Source organism: Perca fluviatilis, chromosome 13 (genome assembly GCF_010015445.1).
Source record: "Perca fluviatilis chromosome 13, GENO_Pfluv_1.0, whole genome shotgun sequence".
NCBI lineage: Eukaryota > Metazoa > Chordata > Actinopteri > Perciformes > Percidae > Perca > Perca fluviatilis.
The window spans coordinates 20057110-20076840 of NC_053124.1; the positions used below are offsets into that span (position 1 = coordinate 20057110).

The 19731-nt window shown below is 39.5% G+C and overlaps 1 protein-coding gene across 1 annotated transcript in view; it reads right to left on the reverse strand.

The window, feature by feature from the left end:
- The window catches only part of csmd3b (CUB and Sushi multiple domains 3b), a 383486-nt gene extending 364055 nt beyond the window's left edge, over positions 1-19431 (reverse strand). The window contains exon 1 of the mRNA XM_039820294.1: positions 19170-19431. Coding sequence (XP_039676228.1) covers positions 19170-19419 — 250 coding nt within the window. The 5' untranslated portion in view covers positions 19420-19431. The remainder of the gene's footprint in view (positions 1-19169) is intronic.
- Positions 19432-19731: the final 300 nt, after the last annotated feature.

Below are 19731 nucleotides of genomic sequence, written 5' to 3' on the forward strand. Positions count from 1 at the left end.
CCTAAGCTACTGGTATTTAGATACAGTGTGGCACGCACCATCTGTCATGAATGACTGTGTGCTTTGTACACACTTGCTTATTGTTGTTTTTGAGCCATTTTAATTTAGCAGTTTTCACAACTCTCCTGTGAAAGTGCACAGTCCGCTTGCATAATGATGTGGAGCAGTGTTTTTGGCTTTTAATTTACTTCACCTTGGGATTGTAAGAAGTGTGTGTGTGCATATGAGTGTGATAGTATGGGTAAAATAATAATTAAACAGCTGTAAGCCTGAAAGAACAGAATTCAGCACAAGAACCGTTCCGGGTGAGAAATCATTGACACAGACAGACACACACAAGCACACACACGACCGAATGGGAAGTAATGGAGTGAGGAGAGAACGCTGTTGTCTGACATGGAAGTCAACACAGCATGACATGACCATTACACAAACATAAACACACAAACGCACATACACACAGATCAATAGCCAACTGCTTAGACCCCAAGCAAATTATATGGACAAAAATAAAACCCAAACACACTGAGGAATACAACACAGAGCATGCATACATATACACACAGACAAAGTCACTGCTGATTAGGCATTCTCTTTGATTTACAATAAAAGAAACATGCATGCAGGTCATGTACTTGTAATAAAACTGTGATTATCTGTATATATGTACCACTTCCAACAAAACACAACAACATACGCATGGCACCGGGGATCATTTTTCAGGTCCTTTAATCAGTGTGAACCTAAGAGACATGACAGGAACCTGAAAAGGATGGGTCTCTTATTTTGTATCCCTTTTCAAATGTGGCTGTCAGCAGTGTGTGTATTCATCTGTTTCAACTTCATTGCAAATTGTTTCCATGTCATGTAATCCAAGTGTGTGTGTATCTCTCAACTGATCTACTTGACCTTTAAAGATAGGGTTTAAGAATCTTCCAGAGGCAACCAAAGAGAGCTAGTGAGATAGACAAATGTGACATTGTGTGTAGATCACAGGCATGCATTCAAACACACACACAACACACACCACACACGTGCACACACACAAGGTTAGCAATGCTGCTCAAAGTGACCAAAACAATGTGGCAGCAGTGACATTTAGCCCGGGGAGAAACAACAACCCTCCCTGTCTCTCTCTCATCTCTATGTTCATATTGGTCTCCCTCTGTTTTTGATGTGCCTCTCTCATCTTCTACTACTATCTGTCCCTGCAGCACTGCTACTGTGTGTGCGTGCCCCTTTATAAAATTCGCAAGAAGCAATAACTGTGGGATATCTCTGTTCTGTTTTGATGTTTCATCAATGTTTTCATCAGGCTTCAGTTCTGCACACACTTGTCCCAACTGCTGTATTTAATTGAATATTTTGCTATGATCACTGGGCTTCATTATGACTTCATTTTTTTTATTGTCTCATTTTAAGTGTTTTCAATTTACTATTCTTCATGCTGACTGAGCACAAACGAAACTCTGGATAGCTACAGGAACAGACAACCAGACCGATAACACTTTCATATGAATAGTAACTGTAATCTGTTTTAACCATGGTTAGATCGATTGAAACCTAATTCACAAAAAAAACTAAAATCAAAGAAAAACTAAAATGGATGGATGGAGGAATATGCTTATTCGTTTTCTTGCCAGGAATTAGATGAGAAGATTGATACTACTCTTATGTCTGCGAGTTCAATTTCAAGCTACAGCCAGCAGCTGGTTAGCTTTGCTTGGCATTAAGACTGGAAGCAGCGTAAAACAGGTAGCCTGATTATTTTGTGGCAGGATGCAGTCATTTTCTGGATTTCTGTCATAATCAGGAGGTTGCCAGGCAACCAGTTGTGACTCCAGAACTGTGCTATCTTTCCAGAAAGAAAATGAGAATATTTCCCCCAAATTTCAAACAAATTCTCACCAAAAAAAAGCCCTTGGTGCCTATCGGTTTAACATCAAAATAAAGTGGTAGGTAATATGAATAACCTACTTGTTTACAACCCTACTGATCATCTGACCTCTCGATTTTTGTTCTGACTTTGTTGTAGCGATGACACTGTGATCCCAGAACTCAGTAATTACCTACTTCTGTCAGTACAATGTTATCATAATCGCCTTAGTAATTTCTGATAACTCCAAAAATAATACACAAGTCCTAATAAACTGGAATAACCTTGTAGCGAAATTATGTACACAATATTTGATATGTTGCAATTTGGTGCAGGTCACTTTTGCGTTCTGTATTTTGCCCTGCCCTGTTCACTGTGAAAATATTTGCCTATTTCAACATTCCTCTGCACTGTTTCTGTCTACCAGTCTCCTGACACTCTCACTCTCTTTCTCTCTCTCTCTCTCTCTCTCTCTCTCTCTCTCTCTCTCTCTCTCTCTCTCTCTCTGTCAGTAGTAGGCCAGTTAACAGTAATTATGAAGTTCCTCGTTAATTAGCGAGGAGCACACAGCTGTTTCAGCCCCACAAGACAAAAAGGCCTTCAGCACACACACACACACACACACACACACACACACACACACACACACACACACACACACACACACACACACACACACACACACCTGGGGAGTCTTGGTAAAATGTCAGGGCTCTTCAGATTGTAATTACAGGGAGATTTGCTGCCTCTCTCACAAAGCCGAGATAAACCACCTGACTGACACGCACAAACAGATGCACACATACTCACAAAAACACACAGCACATACACTTTCACAAATAGCCAATCTCACACAGAAACACACTCAAGTTTTACAGAAAATCAATACTAAACCCTGTCTTTGGCACATACACCATATTAGAGGTGAAGTGGTAAGAAGTAGCACCACTCTACTATTTTTCAGTTGAAAATAACATCAGGTAATTGTTTTCATTGACATAATCTGTGGGCTTCTTTTTGAGCTTAATTAAGCTTTTTAACAAAATACTCAAAATGAAGATGAATGAAAATTGGTGCTTCAACAATATGTATTTAAGCCATATATATATATATATATATATATATATATATATATATATATATATATTCCTGTTTGTTTCCACACTCTCATGTCTCTTATCAGTTAATTATTCATGTTAACAGTAAGCATTAATTAAGAATTATTTCCACTAGCATGTTCTGGATGAACACAATTATAAAGACAATACTTTTGTTTGTGGTTTAGATACAAGTGTCTGCTAAACAAAAGAAACTGTGGTACATGTGTCCATAGTTACACCCACTCTTTTAAGACCCCACAATCTAAAAAATCATCATTAAATCAATGTGTTTTAAATTAAATGCTTAGAGCTTCTGGGGGTACAACAGCTGCTTGTGTTGTCTCCGACAGCTTTACAAAATGTATACAGTAGCATCTGATTGGTGGCACTTTTTTAACTACGGAGGGCTTATGAAATGATGAGCATGTTGTGGTTAAAAAAAAAACACCTACACAATATGGTTAAGATAATTGGAATAAACAGATTTATTGTGGGGGATTTATGAATGTATCAGCTTAAAGTATTGCCTTAGTCGCAACACTGGCAACATCTGTATTATTGCATGAATTAAATGAATTATCCCTCCGTGATAATCAGTAGCATGTTAAAAACAAATGTATTTAATATTGACTCCCATTGACAGTTTGGAGTCAAATTGAAAAAAAAAACAAGGTCATTGCCCAAAAACTGAACAGCCATATCACTTTAGTAGGAGGTCTGTGTGTGGATGGATGCACATTCTGTGTTGGTGTTCCAGGCGGACTATCTGCCGCTTTCTACATGTGTATGAGTGTCTGAGTGTGTCTGTCTATCTGTGTGTGTTAAATGTGATCTTGGCAGGTTCCTGAAAGCCTGCTGAGCTGTGAAGAGGAGGTGCAATTATAATTCCAGCACCCCACTGTTTCCTCCACAGTTACATCGGTACTTAGTACCTGCTACATCTATTTCCCCTGGTGCGCTTACTCATAACTCTTCTTTCCAAGGGTACAGGCAGCAACATCAGGGGTCAATTTACTTCCATCTAGACCAAATTAAAGTCGGAACAGCTACAGCGATCATGGTACACAGGTAGCGCTGTTCATTCAAATTTGATTCAAAATGAGTGAAATTTACTAACTATTGCCTCTCATCTTATTACTTCATGTGCTTCTTATTCTTGCATTTGCTACTGCTATCACCACAATCATTAATTGTAGAAGTTGTATTTCTGCAATGGGATTTTTTCCTCCTGTGTCATGGGGCTTCTTAGGATTGCAGAATGTTATCAGAGGTTTGTGTACATGTTTGGCCTTTGGTTTTCATATGGACTTTGGTTTACGACAAAGGAAAGTATCATGCAATTCTGGACTGGAAAGTTATGTTTTTTTATACAAAGCTATCACGATAAAAAAGATAAGATCAAGCAAGTGCATAAGTATATGGTGAAGCTTTAAGGAGCGGAGAAAGCCTATAGAAAAAAATTTGGTTTATTAAAAAGGCTACTCTTAACTATTCCTCGATTCTCCAAGTAAAGTTAAGAGAGCATGATTGACTCTTTATGATGATCACGAGAAGCTACCTGTAATGACCTGTAGAAGAACTATGAAAGCAGGTGAGACATTTTAATCAAGCAGCAATACAATCCTAGTCAGTAGATACTTGTTTCATGCTCAGCACATGAATGGAGAACATTTATAATAAACAAGCAAATCTAACTTGATAACCACAGTATGTTCAGCAACAAATGGTGGAGTGGACGGATGGATGGACACACGTACCTGGGACTCGTCCATCAAGTCTGTTTTTGTCAATCACATGCCTAAATGAGTTTTGGTTCATAAGCCTTTAAAATAAATCCCTTTCCGTGTTGTGTAAACTACCCAGCATGAAGATGAATATGCCATGTTTGCCAACTGATTCTCCACACAAACAGTCCACAGCTTACGCTCCGTTGACACTACATCATGGTGCATTTAAGGGATAGTTTGGATTCACCAAAGTCACACAAAATAACACAAACAAACTTATCGATCGAGTAAGCGGTAGACCAGCAACTCCGTGCCCAGTGAGGTAAAATTGCTTTTTGTTGTTGTTTTTTTCAAAGAGAGCATAGATAGTTTCAGTTCCCTGTCAAAAAGGGCTAGAAAATATTCTAAATATAGCAAACATTTAAACTGATATTTATTTGTTTTGGTGGGCTTTTTTTTAGGTGGCTAAAATATGCTTCACTGTTGTCCTCGTCCACAGCAATACATTACCGAACTACACTTTTAGTTGAGTGGCTGCACATCAGCAGCAACAAACAATTTCGAATAGCAAAAGAAAACTGTGAAACTGAATGTGACTGCTTGATCTTGATACTGCTCAAGGCCTGCAAGACAATAAGACAGCGTTTTACAATGCCACTACCACAACTGAGTTCCAACTCTGATCAAACACTTCACATTAACTCACATTATTCCATTATCAGGACTAGTGTTGACATTGATGTCACTCAGCTTTGCATTACTTGCTCAAGGACCCTTAAGGAGGCATGGTGCTCGCTAACATGAGCGCTTGAACTCAGATGGTCCCAGTCCTTCACTCAGCTTCAAAGTACTACCTCACTCTTTTTAATAATTGTATTAAATTTCTTTTTTAATTGTCATGATGGAAGTTGCAAATTTTAAATATGGTCTTTATACAATTTGACTTAATTATAACCCAATTCTTCATGTGGTTTGTCCAATTGATTTTCATCAATGTTTAGTTAAATTTTTTTTTATAGTCTTTAGAAAAGCATACAGATGTGTCGTAAATCTCCTTTGATGAATCAAGGCTAAAAACAAGAATAAACATAGGTATTGCTGTGTAAATATTGGGGAAACTGAGATTAAAACTAATGCAGAGTTGACTGTTTTTTCTCCTGCACAATTCAGCTAAATTTTACTGTTACAGTAGCTCATTTCCATTATGGAGAATCAGGTGATACAGAGCGATGCATAGCAATTTTACTTGTATTTATTAATTTGTATTAATTTTCTTTAATTAATGTTTGTCTTTTCTATATTTGTATTAATTTTCATATCTTATTGAATGCTATTGTCCTGTTTTTATGTTATCATTATAAGTGGAAACAAATGCACTTACACTATAGGTTTGTTGTAATGAATTTAAGACTTATATTTGCTGTCATCTCATGTTGTCTCCTGTGCTCCGTTCTGTAAACATACAATATACTCTATGCACTAAAAGGCATAGGAGAGAGATGAAGTTGGCCAGCATTTCTGTTTATGATAACTCCAACACATCTATCAGCCTTTAAAACAGAAATCAAAATGACCGTCCTAAGGTAATATATGTCATTAATTTGAGTTATGGCCCCTAATGACGAAAGTAGACAGGCCAGTAAGAACTACATAGCCAACACATAAATCCACATGCTCTGCCTTTTTATGGAAAGTGTGAACCTCTTCTCCTCAGCATGAATAATATTAATTATGTAGCTGGATTACTACTTACGTTTGGCTCTAACACAAGTCAACAATCAACCTGTCATCGGGGGCCCGTTTCAAGAAGAAGGTTTAACAAACTCTGTGTCTAACCCTGAACTCTGAGTTGATTTACCCTGAAATGGGAAACTGAGTTTTCGGTTCCAGAACAGCTGATTTGAGTTGGTTCAATCAACTCAGAGTAGGTTCACTCAGAGTTAAGCACGTGCACCACCGCTATAAAAAGGCAGCATGAATGGAGCCATGATACTACGATTCACCATAGTAACAACAACAAACAAACTGGTCGGCGGAAATACTCACATACAGCGAGTTTGAACATGTATTTCGTTAAAAAAGCAGCACAGCGACTGCTGCAAAAGAGAGAGAATTTGCATGGGAGAAAATTGCTGCTAGAGTAAATGCGTAAGCTCTAATATAGTGTATTAATTTCATATTTAATCATAAGTTTAATATTACTGGTGAAATGGTATTGGACCTATTATCTATTTCATTTAGGTGCAATACTGCGTACGAAAAAGTCCTAGTCCTACTAATCCATACTGAGGCTGCAGCACCATTATTAACAGAATTATAATTCATAATCTTTTATTTCAAAGGGTTTACATCATTCACCTGCAATACTGTGGAACTCCTTTGTAATGGCTCTTACTGGTTTGTGTCCAGAGAACACTACAAACATGTTTAAAAAATGTTTCAGAGCGAGTCACATTCTTCTGACGGCGCTTTGCTAAACAATGGCTTTACTAATATGCATCACCATGTAAAGAAAGCTGTCGTTTGCAAAAAATGTAATGTGACACAAAGAATGTGCTGGGATGTAAGAGCATGTCCACGATGGTGGATGTTAGTGATACGAGGACGGATATGGTTATGTGGGCTACATGACTGATAGACTTGGAAGAAAAACGATACGATAGGTATCGATAGGTAGGCTAGTATCTGGAAATGAAAATGCATCTATAGTCGGGGCCTCAATATCATCTCCCGACGTATGTTTAACTTCCTGCGAAGTAATACAGCTTCTTCATCAATGGGATCGTTGACAAAAGGAAATGCCATGTTTTGAGAAAAAAAACATTTCATAGTCTGCCTAACAGTTAATAAACCAACCCTGTTTTTTTATTCATGCAGATAACATACTGCGCTAAAATGCGCCTGATAAAGACTGAATGAATGAATGAGGAAATGAAGAGCGCTGTGTCAGAGGGAGACGGAGACGGAGAGAAACTCGAGGTTTATTGAAGAAAACCTGCTCCCGACCAGGTTAGGTTCACAGGCTTAGTTACCATAGTAACTGACTCTGCGGTTAAGTTACCTCTCTTTCTGAAACAGAAAACCCAGAGTTTCCCTCATCTCAGGGTTAACCAACTCAGAGTTTTCACTAAACCTGCTTTCTGGAACGGACCCCAGCATTGAATGAAAGAAGCAGTAACAAACATATGACTTTGATAGCTTTTTCTTGGATCAGTTTGTGAACAATTGTGAGATGCTCTCCCAAAACTCATCAAACTCTAATTAGCAGTGTCTCACATAAATTTGAAGGACAAACGAACAAATGAATGTATGTAATCCATATAATCCATAATCCTCCTCCATTTCATTATGTGGGACAACAGTTGGCCTATATTTTGAACTGTAATTGAAAACAAATCACTGAACTAGGTTAATGGCTTAACCAGATCAACACGAGTTGTTTAAGTTGAATACCGCATGCATACGCAAAGGGCATTACATCAATATTTAAATCTTGGTGGCTGCGGTTTTGTAAATGTTTCCAGCCTGACGATGTCAATAGACATGCATAACATATAGCCCATACAACCTTGGCTCATAAGGAAATATATTTTGTCCTGATGTCATCACTTCTTGTCCCATAATCTCTGTTAGCTTGAAATGCAAAAAAATAAAGGGCAAACAGCACAAAATTGATACCTCTGATAGATATCTGAGCAGAGATGCTCTTTCTACTTTGATGAACTTTGTGGATTATAAGAAAAATCTTTTTTGTGGAAACTGAAAGTGATCAGTTATTTGAAGTCCAGAGAAGTGTCTTTTGAATGTGGTGACCTTTATGACATATGTGGAGTCCAGGGTTCCTTATGTTTGAAGGGATTTTAATTCTGTGGACTTCTGGTCTATAAAGGAGCAATTCTCATCCAGTAACTCAAATCCTTTTATCTTTCAATCCCTTTTATCCTTATATCATTCTGTTTCTTTTGATCTCAGAAATCCATTTCAGCTCAACCTCCACCAGGCATTTGGACATACTAGTACTAAGGGTAGCCTTTGGCTTCCTTTGTTTGTTGGAGAAAAATACAATAAATTACCCCGAGAAGATCAGCTGCAAGGTGGCAAGTGAGAGTTGCTTGGCAAAGTGAGGATTGCTTTGAGACCATATTACATGTGGCTTTGGGATCTTCTCAATTACAGTATAATTCAATAATGACAATGTTAATAGTGAACTTCCTTTAAGAGAAGTTTGATATATTTATTGTACTTCCACTTTTATTTTTTTTTTGTTCTGCTTAAAATTTCTTTATTTTTACTTCTTTTCCCTGTCCTGTTAATAAACTGCTGTTGTGTTAACCTTACATTGTTTTACTATGTAATTGTAGATATGCACCTTGCCTGGAACCTGTTCATTGTGTTAAAATTTCTTCAAATATAAATCCCAACTGTGATTGGGATAGGATGTGTTCTTATGAAGCAAATAAACTTATAATAAACTTAAACTTATTATACTTCGTTATTTTCCCTACTTTTTAGGAAACTTGGAAGGAAAAGGACAGTGTCTCAACCAAAAGCTATGGTTATGGGTTTCTATTAACAAGTAAATGGAGATTACATTGTTTGTCATGCTTTTCAAGCCAAAGAAGCACTTAGCTTCTGTCGTAGGTTTTGTAAAAAAACACATTAAACTTAAAGGAACATTGGCACTGAATAAGTGTATTGCAGAAGGCTTGCCAAAGAAGGAAGACATCTTTTGGCTTAATGATTAATTATATACTGCTGTACTTGGTGGTATGTGGTATTCATTTGAACTCGTCTTATCAGTAAACAAATACAAAACAAATGTTGCACATAAGACTAGGAGGTTTGTTATGGGTGAATGAATTAATCCGCCCGAGACATCACGTCTACATCAGTCAATACTCAACATGTGACCACAAAGGTCCATATAGACTACCAGATAGGTGTAAATCCCAGGTGGAGCCCTACTAACAATGTAGTCAACACAAACTTCTAATATATCAATTATATATACAAATTGGATCGCAGTTAAATCTAGCTTTTGTTTCATCAGTCTCCCTTGCTTTTCCATCGCTGGAAATCCAAGATGGAAAATAAAACAGGTGAGAAATACCTTCCACAGAGACTAATACATTTAACAAGGGGAGATGACAGATTGGGGTTATGCGTGTTGTGGTGTCAGGTTTTGTTGTGGACGTGTGGTTAAGCATCTGCTCTCTGTCTGACCTGGTGACCCTGACAGAGAGAGAGAGCTAAGGAGACAGTGAATGAGAGAGAGAGAGAGAGACAGAGAGAGAGAGAGAGAGAGAGAGACAGAGAGAGAGCAAGAAAGAGCAGGGGAGGGTCGGGGTGTGGGGGAAACAGACGGCCAGTGTCAAAGATCAAAACGTTTACTGTTGTCCACTGCAACTCCCTGCTGAGCTTTTGTCTAAGAGCTGCATGCCATCACCTCTGGGGATGTCCGTGCACGCAAACTTCCTTTCCCTGCACATCAGGCAAAAGTGAGTTGGTACATGTCGATAAGTTACATTTTTTTATTAATACTTTTTCACTTCCTATTTGCTGAAATTTGCTCCCTGTCTGTTTATCATTGGTTTGCTCATAATTTTAAGTTTAAATCTATTCTAGGCTGTTTGGGCTTTGTGTGTCCACGTGCAGAGGCCAAATTGGTGCCTTTGAGTTATTTTTTATAGTATATGTGTGTGTATATGCTATATACGTACTGTATATACACACACACATTAACTGTGACTGTAGCTGTCTTAGTTACTGCCCCTGCCTGCCCTGCCGAGATGTCCTCCTTTTTGGGGCATGCTGGTGGCCACCCAAGCATGAAAGCTTTAGAAAACAGCAATGTCAGTGAAGACTTGCGCTAAATACTGGTGTAAAAATAGGACTTTTAGACTCTTAGTGTAATCGTTTGGCTGCACAGTCTCTTTGGAGTAATTTTATTGCCAGCTATAAAGGAACAGTTCCTTTTCACTTTTACTTATTTTGTAGAACGCACCAAAATGAATCAGTAAGTCCAATGAGTGTTATATGGGGATACATAGTTCAATAGCACTAATGTTATGATTAAGGGGAGAGGAGAGGAGAGGAGAGGAGAGGAGAGGAGAGGAGAGGAGAGGAGAGATGTTAGGTAAGCAGGTGACAGCAGTTGCCTCCAGCTGTGAACTGAGTGCGCCCAGAAACTGCCTGACAGGCCCTGCTGGGGAAATAAGTCTTCTCTGGGAATGGAGCAGACAAGCACACACATGAATGTGCACACATAAACAACAGAAAGGCATCCTGTGCACAGAAAGACACACACATACATAGACAGAATGAACAACAGTACAACAGGGCTCCCAAGGTGCAAGATTCAGACAGGAAATGCATCATCACTTAGGAAGGAAATGCATTACATGCAGAGCTCTGAGACTCCTAGCCAATAAGACAGCAGGAGAAGGCGAGGATTCATATGCAGGCAAGCACAACGAAACGATTAAAACAATAATAATCCAAATACTTTTTTGCATGCAAAGATTGGGTCATGTCATGAAATGCCATACTAAAAGAAAAGAAACCCATCAGGGGAAGGGGAATTAACTTCATTGCACGAAAAAACAATAGACTATCCTCATGAGAGTAACAGCACAAGGTGATGAGGTAGTGAGATTGTATGTGTGTGTTTAGAGAGCGAGGTGTGTGTGTGATGTCTGCTGACAGCCATGTTTCTGTGGGTTTGGGGCACATGGGCATACCTGTCATCACATACTAGGTCTAAACACAAAAACGTCCTCTGTTGCTCTGTGTTTATCTCTCCTGTAATGTCAAATATACTTTTATTTTTTTATACTGGAACTAAATTAAATGTTTTGTTATATGATGATTGTTAAATGTCTAAAAACATACAACTTTAATTCAAAATTAACAGTAATTAAAAGTCTGTTGTGCAGTGACCTGTTTTTTTTACAACCACTAAATAAATATTTAAATATATGGTCTTTTTTCACAAACACAAGAATATAACTTCTGTAGCTGTTCCTTAAGCCACTATGTTGCCATGAAACTAATGCATGAACTGCATGCACTTAACGGAGACGTTTTCTCACACCTACACTGACACAAACCATTTCTAACATTTATTTTTGTTAGAAATGGCAGCATGTTTTTATGACTATTTTAAGATAAATGTATTATATTAGTAATGAGGGACTAATAAAAAAAAAATCATCAGAGTACATTTAAACATGTTTGTGATATTAGAAGGAATTAAAGTAACACTATGTAACTTTTCCCACTTCGGTCCCCCTACAGGTTGGAAGCGAAATTGTCCATTACATTACATTATACAAGTTTGCCAGAACAGGTACCGGATCTGTAGTTCAAATAAACTGGACAATTTAATGTAATGGACCGAAGCGGGACAAGTTACATAGTGTTGCTTTAACTGGTTTTAGGCATTTTATTTGCCTCTAAAACATTTAGTTTTTGGCACATCTTTTATCTGTGTGCATGTCTGTGTGTCTATGTTGCATTGCTAAGCGATGTACTGTGCCAACAGCTGAAATGATTTTACTGTTCACATGGTCACCATAGCAACAAAACGTCAATCTCAATCTCACATCATTGCGGAGACAAAAAGTTCTGAGTAAAATAAGATATAACAAGCAGAGCAAGGAACCAAACAGTATTAGTATTATCTGTAAACCTGTCCAACTACAACAGATAAAGAAACAGAAGGCTTGTTCAATTGTGTGATGATGGATCTCAATAAATTAATTGAGTCAATGACGAGTTAAATTACAATGACGTTTCACAAATCATATTCTAAACATTTTCAATGGGGATAGCACATCATTAGTGATGTCATTCATCAACGCTTTATATCATATTCATGAATAAAGATTATCACTGCTGGTACATCATTTTTGTCCAGCAACAATGTGCATACATCTGTGGCTATTCATTAGGAACTAGAAATTAGGATTATTTATTAGCCCAACTGAGGTGATTATACAATATGAAGTTACTGATGAATGATAATTTGTCAATCTAGATTGTATTCAGGTTTAACTAATATGTTACAAATGTCTTGCTCGTAGGTTTTACATCCTGTGGCTTATGGTTAAATAGTCAAACCATAAGCCACAGGATGTACATTCAGTGTGAACAAGCATTCCAAAAGGTGTTTTCAAGTCATGTGTTAGCTGAAAAATATGGTATTTGGAACCCTCTATGAAGACAACATAATCATATACACAAATAATCTGCTACGCACTAAAAGAATCGTTGTAACCCTTAAATTAAACTGTCAATATTTAGGAACATAATTATTGAGGCTCAAAATGTATATTTATTGTAATTTTAGCCATTTATTGGATGAAGAAATGCTTTTTGCTTCATTTGACCTTTTTTTTTCCTTCACTAGCAAGAGCAACCTAGAAGGTAGTGAAGACACTGGCAGCCAAATTACTTAAATAGCTATGAATCAAAGGCAAAGTGACAGGATTGTCTCACACACACACACACACACACACACACACACACACACACACACACACACCACACACACACACACAGGGAGCACCAGCTGGATATGCGACTGTCTGTCTTTGTTAATTTCTTATCTGCCTTTCCTGTAAAGCATCAGAGAGAGCCTGTGTGTGTGTCTCTCCTGTCCCTGTGCACGTATGTGTGTTCACTCGTGTGTTTGTGGTCAGACCCTCGGGGTAACACATGCTATCTTTATGTGCCCAACATATTTTGTGTATTTATAAGTGTGTGTGTGTGTGTGTGTTTGTGTGTGCCCACTCAACATGTTCATGCCATTTCTACTTCTAATCATCTTTTAAATAATGAGGAGGCTATGGAAGACTGACAGATTGTGTACTTGTGTACAATGTAAGTGTGTCTGAGTTTGTGAGTTTGTGTGTGTGTGTGTGTGTGTGTGTGTGTGTGTGTGTGTGTGTGTGTGTGTGTGTGTGTGTGTGTGTGTGTGTGTGTGTGTGTGTGTGTGCAAAAAGCCAGTTTTCTTTAGAAATCTCACATATCTCCCAGAAGTCATCTTCTGAGTAATTGAGAAACACAGTTCAATTTGATGGGCCTTTAACACTTTATGGCAATGCATTTGATTTGTCTATGTGTGCATATATGTGCATTTAGTGAAAGTCTGGTTGAAATACACATTATCATAAGAATGTTTCAGTGACAAAATACATAAGAGACACATTCAAAATATACTTCCGAAAATTCCTTCGCTTCTTTACAGTAAATCCATGGCAGAGCCATCTTTGCTGATGGCTCCTGCAGGAGGCCACCATATCTTATCATTCAATTATGATGAATTATGCTTATTATGCTTATTACACTCATGACACCAGCCTGTAAATGCACATTTGCACTAGACCTTGGAGGAAAAGAGGAATTGTATATAAAAAGCTTTTATGGATCCACCGGGCCTGGGAACAGCTGGAACAGCTCATTGGAGTGCAGTCTTTCTTTAGTCCAAATTGCATGGCAAAATGATCACTTCTTTCAATTTAGCAGCTTGTTCAATATGAGCAAGCTGACATCTCTAAAATCATAGCAGGCAAACACAAATCTGAAACACATGAGTAGATTTGGCTCTCTAGCTATTTAAAAACACACCGGATGGCAGTCTGTGCGCAGGAATTAAATGTGGAGCCATTAGTTGTTGGCTATGAAAAAAAACACACATGAGATATTATCAAAGCCGAACCTCATGAGTACCCACCTATTACAATGGAGGGAGAAGAGGAAAGGCAAGAATAATGGGGGAAAGAAAAGAGAGGAAAGAGGGAAGAGAGTTGGCAGATGTAGTAGGGTGTGAGAAAGGTGGTGATTACACATTCACCATGGGTGAATGTTGGTAGGAGGAAGCAGACAAAAATAAGTATGGGTGATTAGGGATGGAGAGAACATGGACGGAGAGAACAAACGATTGAGTATGGAGCAGCCAAATATTAAGAATATCGGTTTAGGCAGCAAAACTTGCTCACTACTCAACAGGGGAGTTCCCAGTTCAGCGACTGTAGTAACACCAAAGGATTTTCAAGGCAATGAAAGAGTGTGAAAAAGAGTACAGAGAGCACAAATTAACTGCTAAAGTATTTTTCATATTTTGTATGTTCATACTAAACCAGATGTGTTCATACTGAATACCTCAGCAGAATCTTCAGTGCCAATCTCTGCTGATGGTATTTGAGATATGGAACTCAAGCCACATGGTTAAGGTTAAGAAATTATCGTGTTTTTGGTTAAATATGAACAATAAAACAGATGAGAATGTGATCCCTGGTCTCTGGTGTTAAAGACAAACAAACCCAAACCTTTACATTTCCTTATGCTACGTTATGCCACACTACTTCTAGCACTCGTATTACATGTTGACAGTGAAGCAAAGGAAAGGAAATAGAGGGGAAAAAACAAGTAATTACATATTCATTGTATAGAAGTTGGAAATGAAGGAGAGGATTAGGTGAATGAAAGTCAAGAGGGACAGAGGAGAGAATGCAGTTGAGGATGCAACTGTACAAGATGAATAAAATATGTATGTATATGCATAATGCCTTACTCTAACCCCTCCCTCTCTTTCCCAGTCCAGCCCCCGCCACCCCCTTTCTCTTCTTCAGTAAGTCAAAAGTATTTATTTGATCAAGAGGCTGGCTCTGCGACAGACACATCTCGCTCCCTCAGAAACCAGCCATAAGCCACAGGATTAAATGTGTGTTAGAGAGTCTGTGTTGCGCTAATGTTCAGTGTGAGAGTGCTCAGTGTGTGTACACAGTGAACTAATGGTCCAAATGCATGTCTGTGTGAGTTCAGCAGAGAAAGACAAAGAGACGTTCTGCCTCTGTGCTTGTCAATGCAGGTACCGTTTTTTTGTTTTTGTTTTTGCCTTCAAGCTCGCTAATAAACATTATTATTTGTACGAAGAATATCAATCGATAATTGACAGCAGAGAATGATTACCAAAACACTCAACCAGTAACTAACACAGGTAAATGATTATCAGTGGCGTACTAATGGACAACATCAATCAAAGACTTATAATAAACATCAAAATTGCAGACCGCACCAATCAATCTCTGATATCGAGTGATGGGTTATAAAACCTGGTTGGAGGACCATTTCACTGCACCTGACAGCCTGTCCAATTTAACACTCATGACCAGCATTAAATTACTAGACGCTACCAGGGGATGACTGATAAATTTCAATTTAGCCATGTTAGCCAACAAAGCACATTTCCATGGCTCGTCGATATATAAATTAAATTAGCTATTTCTAGCCTTCTGGTTTAATTACTTGGTCACATGCTGAAGCCTTAAGTTGAACCTGTTTAATTCCTCACCCCACAGATGAACAGAAATATACCCGGCTGTCTCATAGATAATTAGTGTTTGGTGATTGATCAGTGTTAGTCCTTTGATTGAGTGCTGATGAAATCCACACCGTCAGTAAAAATCTGTGATAAGGTTAATGTTAGAGGTGCTGTTAAAAAGAAGCTCAAACCTAGATCTGTCGCAAAGGTGCAGGTTGTGCAGCTCTTGGTTTGATTCTGACAGGCCGAGTGTAGCCCAGAATACATTAAAGAGTCTGGGAGACGGTGAAAAATGTGTGTGGGTTTTCTCTCGTGTGCACGTGTGCACATGTGTGATTTAGTATGTTTGGTGAGTAAATTAAGCCCCTGGAGCCACAGGACAAATCTGACAGACGAAAGGAAGAGAGGGAGCGCCGGAGGAGAGATGAGAACACAGAAGAAGTGCTGAGCAGAGGAGAGGAGAACAGAGGGGCAGGGGACAGGAGAGGGGAAGAGAGGAGAGGCGGAGTTAAGCTGAGCAGAGCAGCAGGGAGGAGAAGAGGAGAGCAGATGAAACAGAGAAGAGGGGATCAGGGGGAAGAGGAAAAGCAAGAGGACAAGTACAGCAATTTTTCAGCAGCTGACTTAGAGGGAAACTTCATTTGAGGTAGATTTCTTGACATAAACTTCAGCAATATGCTTTTTAAACTACAAGGCATTCAAAAATACAAGTAACCCTTTTGTATTAGCCTGTCAGATACACAGAAATGGTTCAAAGCAAGCAGTAGAGTTGAAACCATCAGCCTTGTCCTCTTGACTTCATTTTATTGCACCAAGACTTCCTGAAACTCGCTGCTCAACTGCAAATCTAGTACATTGACAAAAGGTGTTACTACTTTGTAAAATGGCACTGTATCTCTGTGTCAAATGTGTTAAGCAAGTTGAGAAATTAAGGGTTTTATCCACTTGCTACAGCAGCGTGAGAATCCATTTCCACCCATTTCATTACTTTACCTTCTAGATTAGTTTTTAGAATAGAATTGCAATTCTGTACAGGTTGGTTACCTGCCAATGGCCGGTAAAGTAGACTAATTCACCAGCCAGGGCCAAAGTTTTACAGCATTTGGCTGGTGGCTGGTATTAATTTGCCAGCCTCTTTTTAAAGCCTTGGTTCCCCAAAATGTCAGCAAGGATCAAGGTGACATTTAATTATACATTTATTTACCTTTCTGTCCAGGCTTGACACTTTAAAAAAAAAAAAGGTTGTGTTTGATTGCTTGCTTTTCCAACTTTTATAATCTACTTTTAACATTTTATTAATCTTAATGGGAATTTGCATTTAACTAAAACTATTCTTTAGTCAGCCTAGATTAGACTACAGTTATACCATGAGGAGTTTGACAGTATCTGATATACGATGAGGTCTCTCTTACAGCCTTGACAGCCATGCCGTGATCAGTGCCAGGATCTGTGCTCCAGAGGGTTTAAAATTAGATCTGTTGCGCCTGAGGATATCCCACCTTTCTTGTCTTTGTTCGATCGACAGCATCAGAGTGAACCATAACAAAACATGTTCCAAATAGGCTACAAAAAGCCTGGCAATTCCTGTTTCTTTGTTTTTAAGACTGAATCTAGTCTGTGATGGTGCAAAGCCGATGTTTCCGGTGTCAGTTTATTTTACCACTTCAGAAATCAATTTTATTTCTACTCTGTCAGCCTACACATGTTCTCCCTACAATGGAGGATCATGCAGACTTTACAGTGGCAATGACAAATGGTTCTCGTCTTCTTGTACCATCTACAAACAATACAAACTCAGTCTGAACTTGGTCTGTCTCTCTCTATTATAATATTTCCCTCTTTTTCATTCACTCAACTCTGTCTCTTTCCCTTCTTTCTCTCCTCTCCTCCTGCCTCACTTCCTCATGAGCCCATTTTCAGTCGCTAAATCTCTTCTCTTTTTCCCTATCCATCTTTTGCCTCCTCCTCTCCCTTCCTCTTCTCAAGATTCGGTGATGAACGGTCAGTTAGTTTCCATACCACTGAAACCTCACCTGACGCAGCAATGGGCATGTTTGCATGAGTGCATACAAACCTGGATATCTCGGTGTGTGTGTGTGTGTGTGTGTGTGTGTGTGTGCTCACTCAAATGTGTGTGTTCAAACAGCATTTCTTAACAAGATCGGAGAGGGAAACTAAAAATTGAAAGCAGAGGAAGACCAAGATACAGACAAAGAAAGTGGGAGAGGGTGTGCTATACTGTGAATATTTTAACATTTTATTTCAGTCAGAGGGGAAAAAAGGGGGGGGGGGGACAAAGTAATAAAGTGTGGGCTAGAGAGAGAAAATGGGAAACACCACCATTATATAACATCTTTTAACTGAAATAGAGTAGAATATGAAAAATGGGCATGGTGGTAGAAATTTGGTAAAAAAATGCTGTGTAAGGCTCGGGCCTCATCACTATAAACAACTCACGTTCACACACACACACACACACACACACACACACACACACACACACACACACACACACACACACACACACACACACACTTTGGTATAAGCAGCTCACGTTCGCTGCCACAGCCCAAGAGCTACCGCAAGAATATTTATTGGCTACCAGCTCAATGGCTGTATTGAAGAGAAGGATGGAGAGAGGGAGAGGGGGAGAGGGGGAGAGAGAGAGAGAGAGAGAGAGAGAGAGAGAGAGAGAGAGAGAGAGAGAGAGGGGGGACAACTGAAGCAAGCAGAAAATGAGGAAAGAGGGAAAGGCTGTTGCAGGTTCTATCCCTCTTTCCCTTCATCCTCCCTGTAAACCAATTTCTATTTCTCCTCTTTCCTTGCAACACACACACATCCACGCAAGCACCGCGCACGCCCACACGCACATCTCCCCTCTCACTCACACATGCACAGACACCTCACAGACATCCTCACACGCACGCAGACACCCTCACATATACACACTCCCACTCTCCTCCTTCACCCCACACAGAAGAAGCAGCATCTCTCTTATGACTGCAGTAGAAAGAAACTCCTGCAACCACTCTCACTCAAACCGCGAGTGTGCGCGCGTGAGGGAGGGCGTTTATGTCACTGCGTGTGGAGTAGCCTACGCTTTATGCCTGTGTGTATGTGCGCGTGTTGCATCCCCCTACCTTGCGCGCGCGAAGAGAGCGAGCAGAGAACGAGACTCCACAGAAAACAGCGCATCACCGTCATTCCACCGTCCGTCATCCTCTCATTCATCCCTCTCATCCTCCACTTCGTCGTCCCCCTTTTCATCCTCCTCTTTGCCGACGAGGGGTGCGCGAGACAGCGTTCTGTGCCGCTATTAGTAATATTATTAACATCAATACATCTTCCGCGAGCCGAGCACGAGCCCTCTAAGCTCTCACCGGGCCGCATGCTGCTTCACATCCAGAAAACGGAGGGAGAGAGACGGGGGGGAGAGGGAGAGACAGAGGAGAGAGAGGGAGAGACAGAGGAGAGAGAGGAGAGCGAGAGAAAAATAGAGAGAGGGGGGAGACGCGTGCGTTTTCTTTGCCTCCTCCTTCTAATGTAGACTAGATAAATCCTTCATGTCCAAAAAATGAATTCTGTCGACATCCACAGAGAGAAAACGGAGACAGAGGGGGAGATGGGACAGGCACACAGGTTGCCTCTCTGTCTTTAAATCCACTCTCCGCTGGGTTGTAGCGAAGCTTGTCAATATCTCTC